The sequence below is a fragment of the Centropristis striata genome, chromosome 9 (genome assembly GCF_030273125.1).
Source record: "Centropristis striata isolate RG_2023a ecotype Rhode Island chromosome 9, C.striata_1.0, whole genome shotgun sequence".
Taxonomy (NCBI): Eukaryota; Metazoa; Chordata; class Actinopteri; order Perciformes; family Serranidae; genus Centropristis; species Centropristis striata.
The window spans coordinates 13,004,736-13,023,357 of NC_081525.1; the positions used below are offsets into that span (position 1 = coordinate 13,004,736).

The 18,622-nt window shown below is 35.2% G+C and overlaps 1 protein-coding gene across 1 annotated transcript in view; it reads left to right on the forward strand.

Annotated features, from left to right (window-relative positions):
- Positions 1 to 18,622, forward strand: part of LOC131978137 (inactive N-acetylated-alpha-linked acidic dipeptidase-like protein 2) — a 787,053-nt gene that overhangs the window by 450,956 nt on the left and 317,475 nt on the right. Inside the window, exon 8 of the mRNA XM_059341659.1 lies at positions 8,012 to 8,144. Within this exon, the coding sequence (XP_059197642.1) occupies positions 8,012 to 8,144 (133 nt within the window). The remainder of the gene's footprint in view (positions 1 to 8,011; positions 8,145 to 18,622) is intronic.

The window sequence follows — 18,622 nt, forward strand, 5'->3', positions numbered from 1 at the left end:
TATGGTGGAGTGGTGTATGCATGGTTTTTGTGCATATACAAATAACTATTAATCTTACATTAAAGAGTAGCAGTAAAAATAAAAGATTCCTCTTTTTAATTATTAGCGCTCATTCTTTACATCGGAAATAGTAGTTTTCACTAAAGAATCCACCAACAGCTTTCAACTGTATGACAGTCTTCAACAGTGTAGCGGTTTGCTCAGTTATCATCCTTGTTGGCTTGAAAGCATCAACAAGTCTATTCTTGGATGTTAAAATGGTAGTTCGGCAAAACAATCATGACTCAACATGCACCTACAAGCTTTTAGTGGAAGTTTGAAGTATAACAGAGTAGGGCTGCACAATTAATCGAATTTTAATCGTCATCATGATTTTGTCCACCACGATTAAATTAACCTGATCGTCGATATTTCCATTTTAAAATGTGTCTCTCCTGCATATCTAATCAAGCACTTTCTACACCAGTAGTCCACCAACCATCAGGGGGCGGGGTCTTTTTTCTCCCCTGAAAAGTGCCTGGTTGCTGATTGGATAGAACGCTAAACAGGGTTTGACGTAGTACTCGACGCCACAACAACATGCGCCATTTGTAAAAGCTGGCGAAGCAGTGTTGCAAATTTTCGCGATTTCCGACGGCCGCTGAATGGCCGGTGGAAATCCCCAGTAAGAAGGAGTCAAAGCGGCACAGTCCTCCTGCAGCAGTCTTTCCCAGCTGCAGAGCCGGAGGGGATGTTTACCCCTTAGCGTCCAGTCGGCAAATTGCTAATAGGCTAACAGTTAGCTCTGTAGCAGTACAGTGTGTATGTGCTGCTGCTGCAGGAGGTGTTCACTTAGCGATCTCTGTTTGTTTACAACAAGCTCTGGACACTAAAAGCTGTTCCTGTTGTTTGATTAAAAGTAGTGCAAAAAAAATACAGATGTTTTCCCTAACATGATGCATAATCGTGATTAATAATCGTCATTACAACATTGATCGAAATAATCGTGATTATAATTTTGGCCATAATCGTGCAGCCCTATAACAGAGTCTCCAGCAGTGGATGTATTTTACTGTCGAAAGTTTAAAAGCGACTAAATAGACCTTGGGTTGGGACCGTTTTGTCAAATTTAAAGTCCAAAAATGTCCCCTTTAATCATTTAATAAAAGAAAGAAAGAAAAAGCTGTTTCCTTAGCTTTATTCATTTTACATTACTCTACTTCTGAGTGTGAGGTTAGTGAAAAATGACAGCCTAATGAGCCATAACAGGAGTAAATGGAGGTTACCAAAAAAAGGAAAGGCAATGTTTAAAGACGGGTCACCATACTTTACATTAATACAGTTGGACTTTTAAAAAGCCATTAAATCAGACTGCACCTCCTGCCACATGGGACCCTGCTAGCAACAGGCTGCTGACCCATTTTCCCTCCTCGCCCACAGTTTGTGACAAATTTGATCATGTGTGTTTCATAATGTCTGTGTGTGTCAGCAGCTGAGAAATGATCGCCCTTTACATATAAATGGGGAAAGGTGATTGATGAGCCTTGTACTCTCACTAATGAATGTGTGACGGTGACTGCAGGCTCAATGTTACACATACAGCTTGATTCATATTTGATACACAAACATGGGAAACATTTTGACCATGTTAGCTTAAGTCATTTAGTTACATTTACTACCAGATAATTAGAGAATCCAGACAGTTCTTCTTCCCAGATTAAATATGTATCTATGCACTGCAAAAAAAGGGTTGTCTATAAACAGATAAAAACACTAAACCTGAGGGAAATGATCTTGCTGCCTGGACAGATGATTTCACTTGACAAGATTTCTTAAATTAAGATTGTTAAATTTAGAAATAAGCATGTTGAAGGCTTAAAATAAGAAATTAACTTGTAAACTGATCATTAGTGGTTTTCCTTTTACATATATCTGTATATTAATTAATGCATGTAAATGTCAGTCATTTGAGAAGAGTCCATGTGTATCTGTCTCTGTGTGTGTGTGTGTGGTCTTGTACTTCCTACATGGTGACGCATGTTTTTAACTAACAGAGTGAGGCCATTTTTCCGAAGTCACTTTTTTAAAGGCTTGTTTGTGAGTTCAGACTTTGTTTTAGGGTTAAGGTTACAATTAGGTTTCTGTTAGGGTTAGGGTTATAATAGTTTTGGATTTTTCATTAGTTTTAGTTTTAGTTTAGTTTTAATTTCTTTGTCAATTTTTGTTTTCAAATTCATTTAGTTTGTAGTAGTGTGTTTGCTAGTTTTAATTAGTTTTTGTTTTTTGGGAAAATGCTTAATTTTAGTTTAGTTTTTGTTAGTTGTAATGTTAGTTTTAGTTTTTTTGTAATGGGGTATTTGTTGGGTGCAAGATTCAAAAAGGTCACAATAAATGTTATTATCCATCTCAGCCCCAATAAGTTTATTTATTCATAACACCAGATAGATGAAATGGGTTTCATATCATATATACATATCATATCTTTCCACTATAATTTTAGTGAGTTTTAGTTAGTTATGTAACCACAAAATACAGTTTCAGTAAGTTATCTGTTTTTTTTTAAACTCTCATTTTTATTTTTATTTCAGTTAACAAAAATATTTTTTCAATTCTAGTTTTCATTATTTCTTTAGTTTTCAGGGAAGGGAATTCACTATTCCTATGAGGGTCCTCACAAAGATAGAAGTACAAGAATGTGTGTGTGTGTGTATGTCTGTGTTCTTGTACTTCCGACATAGTGAGGACTGGAACACGTTTTTAGTGAGGACATTTTGTGTGTGTGTGTGTGTGTGTGTGTGTGTGTGTGTGTGTGTGTGTGTGTGTGTGTGTGTGTGTGTGTTTGTGTTTGTGGGTGTCCCTGTTTTCCAGTGAAGGACAGAGTTGTGATGAGAGGAGAATGACCGTGGTTGGTGTCACATATTCAATAAAATAGTCATCCACGCTCATAAAAAACAAGGACGCTACATTTCCCATGGACAACAATGAAATAGTGCTCTGCATTGTGGCAGCTGCAGCACACTTCCTCCCAACCACCAACTATTCTCTACCATTACCAGTAATGTTGGCTAAATAAACATCACAAATTAACCTTTGATCATCATGAGGAAGACAACAAGTCATATGAACAAAACATGTATAAAAGAAGTCAGTACTCATAAATACACTGTAAAAAAATAATTTTACAGTGAAAAACTGCTAAACCATGACAGTAAAAGACCGTAAAATGCCAAAACATTTTTTACAGTTTAAAACAAATAAAAAATACATTATTCCACTGTAAAATACTGGCACTGTGGTTGTAACAAAATATACTCTAATATATGAAACTATTTCTTTTGAAAAAATGTCATATTTTAATTGAATTGGCTCATTTTATGTATCTCAACATTAAGACCACAGTTGTGGGACATGAACAAAAGCAGTGTTTGGACCCATAAAATGCTTCATGCATTTTTATTAAATCACATTTTTTAGTTTTTATTTTTAATTGTCAAGATGTGCAATAACACTGTGTATATATTTATCAAGCACCATAGGACAAATTTTAACATAAATCCAAAATTTCACTGCTGGGACTTAAAAACGGGATATGACTGTCATTAACTTGCATTGTAGCGAAATCCGTGTCAGTTTCACGGAAATTTTAGTGATTCCGTGGCTATTCCACGGATTTTGAGTTAAGCGAATCCGTGGCTATTTCACAGATTCCTGTGAGACCAGGTTGGATCCAGGGATGACACATTTTTTATTCAGATTTTGTCATTTCATACATTTTGTAACTGTACCGCTTTATCTGGATTATAAAATTCTACCTCTGAAGAGGCCTTCAATTGTGTCAGAATGGATTATATGAAAGAAATCTGATAAAAAAGATTTTATTAGAATATTCTTTTGACTTCTATTGTTTAATTCTAGGAAGTAAAAATGCATTAAAGAAGTTGCATTATCTTTATGTTATGTAATAATTCATGCAATAGAGGGTCAAAGGATATGGAAATGTGTGTTTCAAAAAATACCTGGAAAATCAATATACTTCATCACATTGATGCCAAGATCATCTAAAAATCCATAACTGGCAGAAAGCAGTCCTGCTCATTGGTTTGCATCTTTTTGTGCAATAGCCCCAAACGCCCACATTAAAGTCAGACATTAAAGTGATAGCTACACATAAATAGTGTGAAAGTTGACCTCTTACTGTTTCCAGTATTCTCATATTGCCAAAACATATGTACTGAATATTGACGTAAAGTATTTTAGTTTTTTTTATACCCGGTACTTACCTTACTGACTACAAGCCTGTCCAGAGCAGAAATACTACAAGTACATTTGTCCTCCAAAATCCATATGCACACTGCAAAAAAGCTGTGTCTAAAAACAAGATGAAAACACTAAATCTGAGGGAAATGATCCTGCTGCATGGACAGATAATTTCACTTGACAAGATTTCTTAAATAAAGATTGTTAAATCTAGAAATAAGCATGTTGTACGCTTAAAGTAAGAAATTAACTCTTAACTCTATTGAATCTTTGGGCTATTTTGTCCATTTTTGAATCCTTTTCATCCTGCCTGTATACACCACTTAAAAAATGTTTGAATGCCATGTTGGTATTTTTTTTTTTCAGCACAACTTCACCTATATGACCTAATAATGATGGATTTTTTATTCTGACTTACTGGATCAACATTTTGAACCAAAAAGAAACAAAGAAAACCAACATAAATGTGATCTTGTGATTGTGTGTGATCCTCTCATCCAACTCTGGTTTTTATTCTACCGGACTCTATTTTATTAGTGTCTTGTGTGTTTAGCGCAACAATTTTTTTGTCATTTTGTGTCTTTTTTTAGTTATTTTGTGTCTTTTTTAGTCATTTTGTGTCTTCTTCTGTGTTTTTTGTGGCCATTTTGTGTCTTTTTTGGTAATTTTGTGCCTTTTTTGGTAATTTTGTGTCTTTTTTTTTATCATTTTGTGTCTTTTTATGTCTTTCTTTAGTCATTTTGTGTCTTTTTTAGTTATTTTGTGTCTTTTTTGGTAATTTTGTGTCTTTTTTCAGTCATTTTGTGTCTGTTTTTGTTGTCTTTAGTCATTATGTGTCTTTTGTTGTGTCTTTTTTAGTTATTTTGTGTCTTTTTCAGTCATTTTGTGTCTTCTGTGGCTTTTTTGTGGTCATTTTGTCTTGAACTCTATGGGTAAATGTACAGTAGGGCTCCATGCTGCTTTGTTTTTACATCTGGATGTGATGAAGAAGTCATGATTTGGTGCTTTTGGAGTCTCCAGAGGGTTAAAACAAGATAAATTAAAGCTGCAAGCAGCGATGAACTGGCCCGAGCAGAGTGCACTGCAAATTACCAAGATAAAAAAAAACATTAGATTTAGAAGTGTTAGATAATTTATCTTGTTTTAAGAGTTAATTTCTTATTTTAAATGTTCAACATGCTTATTTTAAGATTTAAACATCTTAATTTAAGAAATCTTGTCAAGTGAAATTATCTGTCCATGCAGCAAGCATAATTTCCCTCAGATTTAGTGTTTTTATCTTGTTTTTAGACACACCTTTTTTGCAGTGCAACAGTGAATGTATTTTACTTTCGAAAGTTGAAAGCGACTAAATGGACCTTGGGCTGGGACCTTTTTGTCAAATTTAAAGTCCAAAATTTCCCTTTTAATCATTTAATAAAAGAAAGAAAGAAAAACTGTTTCCTTTGCTTTATTCATTCTACATTACTCTACGTCTGAGTGTGAGGTTAGTGAAAAATAACCCCTTTTTTGCAGTGCAGCATTTTCCAGTATACAACATGTACATCATAATATGTATAAGTATCTGTATCCTCAGGTTCAATAAGTCAAAATCTTTCTTCAGATAGATAGATTATTCAGTGAATGTGATTGAACATTCTTTTAAAAGCTGCTCAAATACGTCTTTTTCTCTTAACAATGGAACAAATGACTAATGTGAAAAGTCTCCGAGACGGAGCCACAGAGGGTTACTATCCAGCTGTGCAGTTCCCCCCAGCTCTGTGGGGAGTTTTCTTCCAGCTCATTGTGTTGCTTCTCTGGCCCACTCATTTGCTGTTCAGTTTTACCGCTTTCATCAATCCTGTTTCCAGCAGCAAAAAGGATCTGTGATAAACCAACTGCACTTTATCTGCACAGCACCAAATGCACTGCAAAAGCTGAATTCTAAGTAAGATGAAATATGAAATAAAAGATGAAATATCTTCGATCAAGGAGATATATGCTTATTTTTTGTCTGATAAGATAGTTCTTCTTACTAAGCATTTTTTATTTTAGTCTGTTTGACTTGTTTGATATAAAGATTTCACGGCTTTTGTTTGATTTTTTAAAAATAAAGAAAAATATTCGACATACAGATAAAAATCTTTGTAGCTGTAACAAGAAAAGTTCACTAGTTTTTAGTCTGACTTTGCTGGTTTCAAGAAATATAATGCCTATGCATATCATTAGAGTTGTTCCAATTCTAGTTTGTTAAATTGGTGTTTTTACAAAGGAAATTATTATTTGGTGGCTCTTATAAGTCTCAAATGTTAAAATATGTGATTTTCCAATGTAATCTGGTGGTTCTAACAACTCTTTTAAAGTTAAACCTTAAAAATAAGACAAACGTAGTTACACATATACTCAAATTATTAATTTAGTGTATCACTTTTTGTATCACTACGCTTCTAATGCACAAGATCATTTTTGACCCATGTGTGTAAACTTGATGTAATAATGCAAAAACGTTTTTTCTTCATAAAGTATGAAAGGGAAAAAGGATATTATGATCTGTTGTAATAAAAAATGTTTACAAAAAAGATACTCAAACAGACAGCCAGCATTAAATAACATGGGGAATGTATGCGGGTCATTTTTTGAACCATGTTGTGTATTGACCCCCCTTCTAATGCACAACATGGGACAAAAATGACCCGCATTCATTTCCACATCTTCAACTGTTTATTTATAAAATATTTTGTTCTATTATAAATGCATGCGGGTCATTTTGACCCATGTGTGTAAACTTGAAGTAGAAGTACTTCACTAGAACAGCTGTGGTTGTTCAAAAAGTAGGAAAGGAAAAGATAAAAAGCATGATTTATGCTATAAAAAAACAAAATATTTACTAAATACATGGAATAATAATGATAAAATATATTTATTTCAAAGATGTATAATATAACACTCAGCCATACATGAAATAACATTGAAAATGGATATGGGTCATTTTTGACCCATGTTGTGCATTAGAAGGGTAGTGACACCAAAAGGTATTTTATTAAAAAAATAAATAAAGGAAAACATAAAATGAGGATGTATGATGATCAGAAACAAAATAATTGAGGAAAACCTGGAATACTGAATGATGAAAATAATTTGTTGCAAAGATATCAACATGGTCTCACAGGAATCCGTGAAATAGCCACGGATTTGCTTAACTCAAAATCCGTGGAATAGCCACGGAATCACTCAAATTTCCGTGAAACTGACACGGATTTTCGCTACAATGCAAGTTAATGACAGTCATATCCCGTGGCTATTCCAACATACAAAGTGATTATGTACATTCACTGAGTGAATATTAAGAAAATAAAACATATATTTCTCGCTAGAAATGTGATCAAAATCCATTTTTATGCAGAAACTAAGTCAAAATATTGATTTTTTTCACTAAAAATGAGAGAACTGTCCGCCATGTTTTTTGTTCTGACCGCCCGGACCTTGAAAGTCACGTGACTTGGAACAAACCAATAGGAAAAAATATCCATGGAACAGCCACGGGATATGACTGTCATTAACTTGCATTATAGCGAAATCCATGTCAGTTTCACGGAAATTTGAGTTATTCCGTGACTATTCCACAGATTTTGAGTTAAGCGAATCCGTGGCTATTTCACGGATTCCTGTGAGACCAGGTTCAAAGATATAGAACATAAAAACTCTGTCGGGTCACTTTAGACCCATGTTGTGCATCAAAGGGTTAATGCAAGTGTCAAATGTTACTCAGTGTGTGTGTGTGTGTGTGTGTGTGCAGCTCTCCCTCCTGTCTGAGCTGGGTTTTGGAGGTGTTCTGATTTACATCGACCCGTGTGATGCTCCTCCTGGCCGCCACACCTGGCATCAAGCCTTCAGAGTAACTCTCAACCCTGGAGGAAACCCTGCCAACGGTAAGTGTGTGTTCATTTTTAAAGGAAATACCAAAATAAATGGATAGATAAAGTTAAAAACGAATGCAGATCTCTGCCAGATGTTGAGAATCTCCTGCATAGCGTAGTGTAGCTCTGTTCAATCCAAACTCTGCTCCAAAAACAAACATTTTAAAAGTTGTCAGCTTGTTGTTTTGCAGACAGACCTGACAAAGCATGAATTCAGAGTTTTTACACATCAGCACCATGGTGTAGTTCTGTCGGCATCCGTTTGAACACTTTTTTGCAATTAACCCTCTATGGTACGGTGTTGCCCTCAGGCATCACACCCATTTTTGGCCAGTGTTACGACCCGGCTCGATTTTGTGAGCAGTAACATGTGAAAAGGTATAGAAATGAAGGTGGAATGTAACACTGGGAGGTTCTGGTTAAATCAGGTTTTTATTAACCAGTAAGAGAAAGCTTTTACAACAAAATCTAACAAAAATAGGCTGTATGGGGCTGACAATAGGCAATACAATATACAACTAACATAAATTACCAAACTCTTGGCTTAAAGAAAACACTATAGAACAAAAGGAGGTCAGCAACCATGAGCTTACACAAAACAACAAAACAAACTAGGATTTTAAACAAAGGGTGTCCAAAGTCTTAGTGTTCTTTAACTAACAAAGTTCTAAACTACAAAATTAACAAAGTGTCCAAGATAATACAATGTCTGAAACCCCTCAGACAGTGTACTGCAGCATACACACACTAATACAATACTCCCGATTTATACAAATTGACCCAACAGCAAAGGCAGACTGTTCACTGTCTCACAGCCACCATGAACTGTGGACACATGAGCCTTTTATAAAGTGCAGCCTGTTGATTGATGACTTCTGATTGGCTGCCTCGCAGGAATCTCTGCCGCACCAATCACAGACAAGTAGAGGCAGTAGAACCAGGAAGTAGGCGGTCTCTCAACTCCAGAAAGGTCCAATCACCTCTGGGCAACCTCACAGCTGGATTTACATAAATGCAGAGTAATGCAGAGAAACAATACAATAAATAAAGAAACGGCAGGCAGCCGTAACACCAGTCAAATTTCTATAATGCGTGTTTTTGAGTGATGCGATACTTTAAAAAAGAGGGAAGAGTATAGGGAACCCAGGAGGCCATATTGAAACCCTATTTTGCAGACTTTTCCAAGGGAAACAACTTTGCCCTTTTGGGCCACAAAAAAAATCACTCAAAATGCCATTTCCTGGCCCTTATCCATCTGGAAAACATATATTTCTACTTATAGGTGAGTAAACCTTCATTTTTTATAGTTTCATACACTTAGACTGTTCAAGACATTCATTTTAATGCGTCGTTGGTTCAATTGTACAATGTTGCCTATAGGCAAAATTCAGACAAGAAACCGGTTAAAAAAGTTCCTTTTATAATGTTTTCAAATTTAAAATGTTATGTATTGTACCCTGTTGAAGCTACTGAATCTTGTATCTTCTTGTTTAAATCTTCTTGTTTATTAAATAAACAATGTTAAAATAATTTTAAAAACGTTCTTTTTCACTTGTGCACCGTTAAGACAAAAAAGCACTCAAAGCATTTTTTTCTCAACAGGCATCATAATGCGTAGCATAGAGGGTTAAATCATGGCAAGATCTGCTTATTTTGGGGCATTATGCGGTATTCACGGTATAGCCCTAATGGTCCCGAACCTTCAGGAAACAAGCATCTTAAAACTTCTCTTGTCATCTTACATTTTATTATCATTATTACCAGTAATAATAGCACAGCCAGTTCTAAGGAATCTGTCCAATGCCTAAAACTAGCTCACATCTCCTACCTTGGCCTGAGGCAGAGGACGTTATATCGTTATATCTGTATCTCCGTGACTCTTTTCTACTGTATTTAAATCACCCTCCCATGATGCGTGACCTCTCAGACCCCCAGTCTTGTCCCCACTTCCTGTTTTTCTGCCCGGTCTGCCCAATAGGGACGTGTCATTACCGCTGAAGTATCTTTAGTCCTTGTAAGAGTCCCAGTACCACAGTGGCAAGACCCAGTAGAGCCCCACCAGATGTCTGGACTGCTGTGTGAGCATGTGTAAGAGTGTGTGAACGTGTATTTGGGGGGATGTGTTTAAGTGGAAGAGAGAGAGAGAGACAGATGCTGGCTGTCTGGTATCTCACCCATCGCTATGCTCTCAGGTCCCCTGTGCTAATACAGCTCAGAAGAACAGAAGATATGAAAGGACACCTCATTACTCATATCAACCATACTTTATTCAACTGCCAGGGACTGCCTAGGTTAAATTGCTATGTTTTCATTACTGAAAATATGTTTTATAAAATCTAAAGAAATGTCTTACCGGGGTCTTTTTTAATCCTGGAAACTTTCATTAATCTGTTATTCCCATTAGGGTTCAATTAAAGAAGTGCATTGGTAGAGAATCGCAGCTTTCATGAAGGTTCCCTTTTTTCTTTTTTCCATCAAGATAAGACATTATTGTTCCCCAGGGGCAACAGTAACATCAGAATCACATAATTGTCATTGGCCCTGATGCAAATATTTTTTGGGCCCATGCTTGTGCAGACATACGAACGGACACAACTGAAAAAAAAGACATGGAATTACCAAAAAAAGACACAAAATGACTAAAAAACCCCACAAAATGACAAAAAAGACACAAAATGGCCCAAAAAAGACACAAAATGACCAAAAAAAGACAAACAATGACTAAAAAAGAGACAAACTGACCACAAAATGGTAAAAAAAAGACACAAAATGACCAAAAAAGACACAAAATGGCCAAAAAAGATACAAAATCACCAAAAAAGACACAAAATGACAAAAAAAACACAAAATGACCAAAAAAGTCACAAAATGACTCAAAAAAAAAAAGACTGAAATCTCACTAAATGACCAAAAAGACTAAAACAAGTGAACACTTTATCACAGTGGAGACAGAGCTGACTTCCAAAATGATTTGGCGACCCCTAGAACTCCGAAGCAATATTGATCAGCAGGTCTCTTTCTTTTAATGATTATCAACTATAAATATTATTTCTACCCCATTTGCTTGCTTTCTTCTAAACGTTACAGTATTGGAACGTTTAATTAGGACAAATGTAACACATAAAATAGGCTACCTTTGAAAACTGTAAGTGTGATATACACAGTGAAAAGGTGTTGTAGATATCAAAAGTGTGAGTGTTGTGTCCGAAAGGTGGTGTATATATACTGTAGCTATCACATTTTAAATTAATTTTAGTTTTAAAATGTAGCAGATGCAGACTAAGACCTAGTACAATAAAATAAATACTATATCAGAAAATAATTACTCCTTAGTTCAAGTTGAATCATAATGTAAATATATAGTGGCTGTAGACATCATTCATTGGTTTGTGGACTTGCTTTGAAGCCTCGAGTTCGGCATTCTGGCCGTCGCCATCTTGGTTTATTGGGAGCCACGATGATGCCACATCATGGCCTTAGCATGTATTTCAGTTCAGCAGAACACTGAACAAGACACTTTTAAACAACCAAAACGCTTCAAAGAACATCGATGAGCTGAAAATGACTGTGAAAGAGCAAAACACAAATATCACATATCCTGTTTTAACATCTACTGTACCCTAAATGGGGCCATAATTAACTAATAAATGAACATCATGCTGTGTTGAACAAGTCTTGAATCTTATGTTTAAGACCATGAACTACTTAAACTAAGTGAGAAGTATGGTCATTTTGTATTGATTTGGATTAAAAACTGACTTTTTTTTTGCAACCAGAGGAGTCGCCCCCTGCTGGCCATTACACAGAATGCAGGTTTAAGGCAATTCCACATTGGCTTCACTTTTCAGGCCCAGCGGTTACTGTTTTGTTATAATCCTTAAGATAAATGTATAATAGGCTGTGGTGCCATTCCCACATGGGTTGTTATCATTGTTTACACTATATCAGAGCATCGGAGCATGAATCAGTTGGCTTTTGCACTAAACAGATACAAAGTAAAAGCACTGTTTGCTTAAGTATTAAACGGCACTTGCTGTTACCACGGTGATCAGTGTTGCCAAAGCAACCAGGACTTAAATTTTACTGATTATAAAAAGCTATGAATTCATGATATATCACACAATACCTTTCACTCTGTAAATGAAGGAAATAACTAGCTGATTACAATGACTTTATGTTTATGGCATTTATTTTTTATTTTTACTTTTTTCATACAAAAACAATGTTACATATGACATAATGACAACTTGGAGAAGAAAACTTATGCATGTTGTCAATATTAAATCAAAATTAATACAGAAGACATGAAAACTACGAAAGAACACATATGGAATTATGTAATAAAAATGTGTTAAACAAACCAGTATATGTATTTGTGTATTATGATGTGAAAAGTTTTACATGCAGTTCAACTTCTAATGCATTAAAGCTACAAACAACAATATGACATTTGCTCCCATTTTCATATTTGAATATATATATTAAAGTCAGTTATTACAGCTACTCTAATCTGCTGCCTCTAGCGCTCTGTTGCTAGTTTGAGCATCACAGATGGTAAATCTACGCTATGTGCTGTCACTTGCTACAAATAGAGATTATTTGGGTGAAAAAAATGTGTTTGTAAATCTGTTCTGCATTGCAATTGATCCTTTCCAGCATCCTGAACAGATGCTTTCATATGAAGCCAACAAAGCAGACGGGTTTAATGTATGTAAATGCAGCTGGAGCCATTTTTGATGTGCTGCCTGTAACTTAAAAGCCATTTAATTGAATCACATTTGTGGTAGTATTTATTCATTAGTTTCAGGGTAATTAAATTAAACTTCCTATAATGCAGGTATTTAAAAGTCAGATATTATTCAGAGAGTAATAGCTGAAAAAATAAATGTTGCATTTATATCTGGATAATGCTCATGATCGGTTTTGCAAAATAAATAGATCGTAAAAGGCAGAAAATGGCTCGCTGTGGTTGTTATTGGCAAAGGACCAGCATTAGATTTATTGGTTTGTTTGTTTTTCATCAATTTTTCCAGCAAGATCGTTATCCTTTGAGTCATTTCACAATTCGCAGGTTTACATTTCCTTCTACACGTGTGCAGGATATGCAAATTCCTCCCGGGTGTGAGACAGCGGTGCCTATGAGAGATAGGACCAACACGGCCTCATCTGTCATCTGGCTTAATAAGAATAAAATATCTTGTCGGTGCCCTTTAAATCCTGGAATATCCCATCATATGCAATTGCTGTTGTGTCATCCAGTGCGAGTATTTGTGCAGGGTACAACTCACACTGCTAACTGTCATTATAACAATTAGCCACACAGTGTTGACATGGCTGGATTGCAGGAGAAGGCCACTCTATGGGAGAGGAAGAATGGCATATTTGCGTTTTTGTTACTGTATGGATTTTTTATTTTATTGAGGTTCAAGCAATCCACATATTATCCTCTTTTTTTTTTTCTTACAACAAAACCAGGTAACACACCTTACATACACTCTAAGAAATTATTCAAGGAGCCTGGAAATGTGACAGTAATATATGGGTATGTATATTATATATACTATATATATGTATACTAAATAAAAATGCTAAATATCATCATTGTTAGGGCCAATAAGGGCCAGTTCAGCAATAATAATTTAAGTTAAAAACAGTTAGAAAATGAATGATGATAGTTTCATTGTAATTCGTGCAATAGTTAGATTATGTTAGCTTAAAAAATACAGTTAGTAATGTTTAAAGGGTTAAAAATGTTTCTATGCTTTAAATTGTATCTGTTGATGTCACTTTATAGTGGTTACTATGGTAACTTATCTGTCATCAGTATCCACCCCCAACATCATGCCGGTTCACATGCATGGCACATTTGCGTTTTTGCTACTGTATGAATTTTTTTCCAATTTTTTTGTTGAGGTTCAAGCAATCCACATATTATCCTTTACATATAATTTCTGCAGAACCTTTTTTTTTTTTTTACAACAAAACCAGGTAACACACCTTACATACACTCTAAGAAATTATTCAAGGAGCCTGTAAATGTGACAGTAATATATAGGTATGTATACTTAATAAAAATGCTGAATATCATCATTGTTAGGGCTAATAAGGGCCAGTTCAGCAACAGAAGAAACAGTTAGAAAATTAATGATGATAATTTCATTGTTATTCATGCAACGCTTATGTTAGTTTAAAATATACAATTAGTAATGTTTAAAGGGTTAAAAATGTTTCTATGCTTTAAGTGTTATATGGTGATGTCACTATATAGTGGTAACTATGGTAACTGTGTATCTTAAGTTTTGTTTTTTAGTCAGAACATGGTGGAAGCAACACAGTCTTTTGACCGTGCGTCAGACCTGTAATTTACTTTGTTGTTTATAAGTAAACATTTTAAAAGACAAAGAAGTTGTTATGTCTCGTCGCTCGCGTGGAAAAAGAGTGTTTTGATTGACTGACTGTAGAAGTGGCGCAGTTAAGAAGGAAGAACAAACGGAGTGCTGCTACAATAATGATGAGTATTTGAGTTGACAACATCAAAATTCATTAGTAGAACTCCAACAGGAATCTTTGTGTAAAATATCCACATATAAATTAAGTTTACTTCTTCAAAATAAACTAATATTTGACTCACAGATTACATGGTTTAAATATTTTCCATATGGTTAACATAATATTTCAGTTGCATTTACACAATTTATTTGGTAATTGAGCCAAGTCAATTCATTCAGACGTACTTATATGTTACTGAAATTTACTCATTACTCATGTTTTGTTTAACCGATTTGAGAGCTTTCAAATCAACTCAATATTTTTAAGTGTAAAAATGTTGCAATTATTGAATTAAGTAATATGCAGTATTATTTTTTTGAGTGTCGGGTATAGACATACACAAACATCAACATAAACACACCACTCAAAGTGTCCAGCTCGGATTTTATAAAACTAAAGATCTGATACATTTTGTTAGTTAGATAGTAGTTAGATGTGGGTTAAATAGGACATCTTTCATGATAAAAAGACTTTGAACAAGTAGTATCCTACTAAATAGTTTTTTATGTCTTCGAGAGGATTGGGGCCAGGTAGGAGAAAAAAATAATGAGAGGAGGATTTTTTTTACTCCATTATGCAGTTCGAGAAAAAAGTTGAAATGTTGAGAATAAAGTTAACTTTCTGCTTTTGGTAAAGTTGTAAATTGTAAAGATATTCACATATTCATTGTTCCCATGACAATTAGTCATCAGAGGACTATTGTTTTCGACCTGAACAGTTAGGTAGACTGCAAGCTACAACCTGATTTTCATAAAATGAGCAAAAACCAAAATATTATATATATTATATAAGGGGTGTAGTAGAACTAACATCCCCCGACACATAAATGAGCTGTTCTTGGTAGCAGGTTACTAGAACTATTTTTTGGGAAAATCTGCTTTTATGTAATTTATGTGAAGGTTTTAGACATATATAAAACGTATTGAGGAAAATTGGGTTGTAGTCAAGTTGACTTCATTCTCCACATTTCAACTTTTTCCCCCCTCAAAATCGTATTTCAACTTTATTCTCTTCATTTTGACTTTTTTCTTGAAATGCATAATGAAGTTTTTTCCTCTCTGCTCATTATTTTTTCTCCCACCTGGCCCTAATCCTCTAATTTGTTTCCCCACCTGTAAAAAATAGAGTTAAAAAAAAAGTACATGATGTTTCGCATATGATGAAAATATCAGGGAACCAGTATATTTTTTTGGGAAAAGCATAAATATGTTTCCAATAGGAGTTGGAAACATATTTATTTTGTCCAAACTTGCTCCTACTTCTTCAAGGGAGATGACAAAGAAAAAGATTCATATCAATGTGGATGGCCACATGATAAAAATGCAGATTGTGTTTGCATCATGGGACTTTGATTTCAGTATTCGTTTCATTACCACATGGTATTGAAAAGTGTTATGAAAAAGCTATATCCTGTGGTAGCACCCGCATCGCTGTCCAAGGTACCTCTGCGTGAAACGTGTGTGTGTGTGTGTGTGTGTGTGTGTGTGTGTGAGAACGACAGAGAAGAAGAGAAAGTGGACTCTTGACAGCTGGATTTCTATCAAAACCTGCGCAACCTATACATCAAAATGAGGCTTAAAAGCTGTTTTTAGCTGAAGCCTATGTACTGTGCATTCCCATTTAAAAAACAATCTAAATATATATATGAATGCCAATGTAGCATTTTTGGCATTTAAAACCAATCCTTTTAACTGAAGGATGTTTCTATATCTGTTAATTTCTGTTTTCAGTGCAAAACAGAATATTTTGATACGTAAAACTTTTTTTTTTCAGTTCATTTTCTAAATGTTCAGTGTCACATACAAGGGGTGGCAGTGTTTAGACAGTTCATAAAGCATTGTTTATAATAATAATGATAATCTTTATTTACACTGTAAAAAAAAACCCCACTGGTTTTTACATAAAAAAACAGCAGGTGTGGTTGCCAGAACTTTATGGTAATAAATACGGCAGAATTTTTTTAAATATTACAGTAAAAAGATATGCACTGTTGATAATTTCATTTTTTTTTTACCATATAAATAAAACGTTTTTCCATCAAAAGAAATGCTGTTTTGCCATATAATTGACAAGAGAATACTTCATAATTGCTGCATAAATTAAAGATTTTTTATTAAATATTACAGTATATTTCTGTTGGAGATATGGTGTTTAGTACATTTAACAGTTAGAAAAACTATTTTTACAAAAAATAAATAAAAAAATGTTGGCTTGTATATATTACAGTATATTTTGTTGCAAACACGGTGCCAGTGTATTTTACAGTGCAGTAATGTATTTTTCAAAATAAAATTAAAAAAATACTGTTTGGGCTGATTCATACATTTACGGTGTTTCATTGTTACCGAAACTGAATTAACCCATTTATCATTTTACAGCCTTTTACTGTCCTGGTTTAGTAGTTTTTCACCGTAAAATCAACATTTTTTTTACAGTGTTTAGAGCACTTTTCAAGAGACATGTTACAAAGTGCTTTACAAAGACAAGTTAAAACAAAATGGTATTTTGGCGGAGCTGGGGTGTGTCTGCTGCACCTGGGTGTTTAGCATGCAGGTGGTAACTTAAAGTCGGTGTACTGCGGCGGTAGTTAAATTGCTTTTGACAAAGGTTGCATTTTACTTTTGACTTTTCAACTGAACCGTCTGGAAGTTTTTTATAGTTAAACAAGCCGAGATTCAACCTGGTCTCACAGGAATCCGTGAAATAGCCACAGATTCGCTTAACTCAAAATCTGTGGAATAGCCACGGAATCACTCAAATTTCCGTGAAACTGACACGGATTTCACTACAATGCAAGTTAATATTTTTTCCTATTGGTTTGTTCCAAGTCACGTGACTTTCAAGGTCCCGGCGGTCAGAACAAAAAACATGGCGGACAGTTCTCTCATTTTTTGTGAAAAAAATCAATATTTTGACTTAGTTTCTGCATAAAAATGGATTTTGATCACATTTCTAGCGAGAAATATATGTTTTATTTTCTAAATATTCACTCAGTGAATGTACACAATCACTTTGTATGTTGGAATAGCCACGGGACATGACTGTCATGAACTTGCATTGTAGCGAAATCCGTGTCAGTTTCACGGAAATTTGAGCGAATCTGTGGCTATTCCACGGATTCCTGTGAGACCATGTTGCAGTGTTTGTTAAAGAGAGCATCACTGCGTCTCCTGGTGGCAACACGGAGAAGAAGAACTCAATACACTGAGTCTTTCAGTCATTTCGCAGCGGGGCTTTTCTTCACACGTACTCCGGTGCAAAAACAACCCCTCGCAATTTAGTGAAATCTAGGCCATTTTTTCCACTCTTCATGTGCATTTACGTAGCAAGAACTGAGACATTTCCAGCTGTTCTGTGCGACTGTTGAAAAGCTTTTGCGCAGCACCTGTTTTACTTGGGTTGAAATGATTTTGCCTTTCAGGCCCTTGGTGTTTTAAGAGCTTTAAAACATGCTCAGTTCTCAGCGATGTCAACAGCACCTCCCTTTTCAAATGGAAAAATAAGACACAAGAAGCTGTCAGGAGTGCTCCCTAGTGGAAATGCTGCCAGTGGAAGAGCTGTTTAGAGTAAATGTAATTCCTCTGTTTGCCGGGGCTCTGTATAACATTCCCCAGACTTTCCCCACCTCTCAGTTTATTGTTTGGACTTTGTTGTCTCCCTCTCTCCACCCTCTCCTCCTCCTTCCCCAGCTTGTTAATTTGACTCTTCCTTGTAGCGCTGTATCGCTGCTGTGTTGTCGTACGCTGCCTGCTGAGACAGCCACAGCAAATCAAAGCCTCTGCCTTCTCATACACACATCATTCCCAATTCTCTTATGTATGTTATGTATGAATATGCATGTCAGCGTGTAGGTGTCGTTTCTGTACGTGTGTGTGTGGGCATTCAGGAAGAACCGACAATGTTTTACATGCATAAAAAAACTCAATAAGACGCATTGTGAA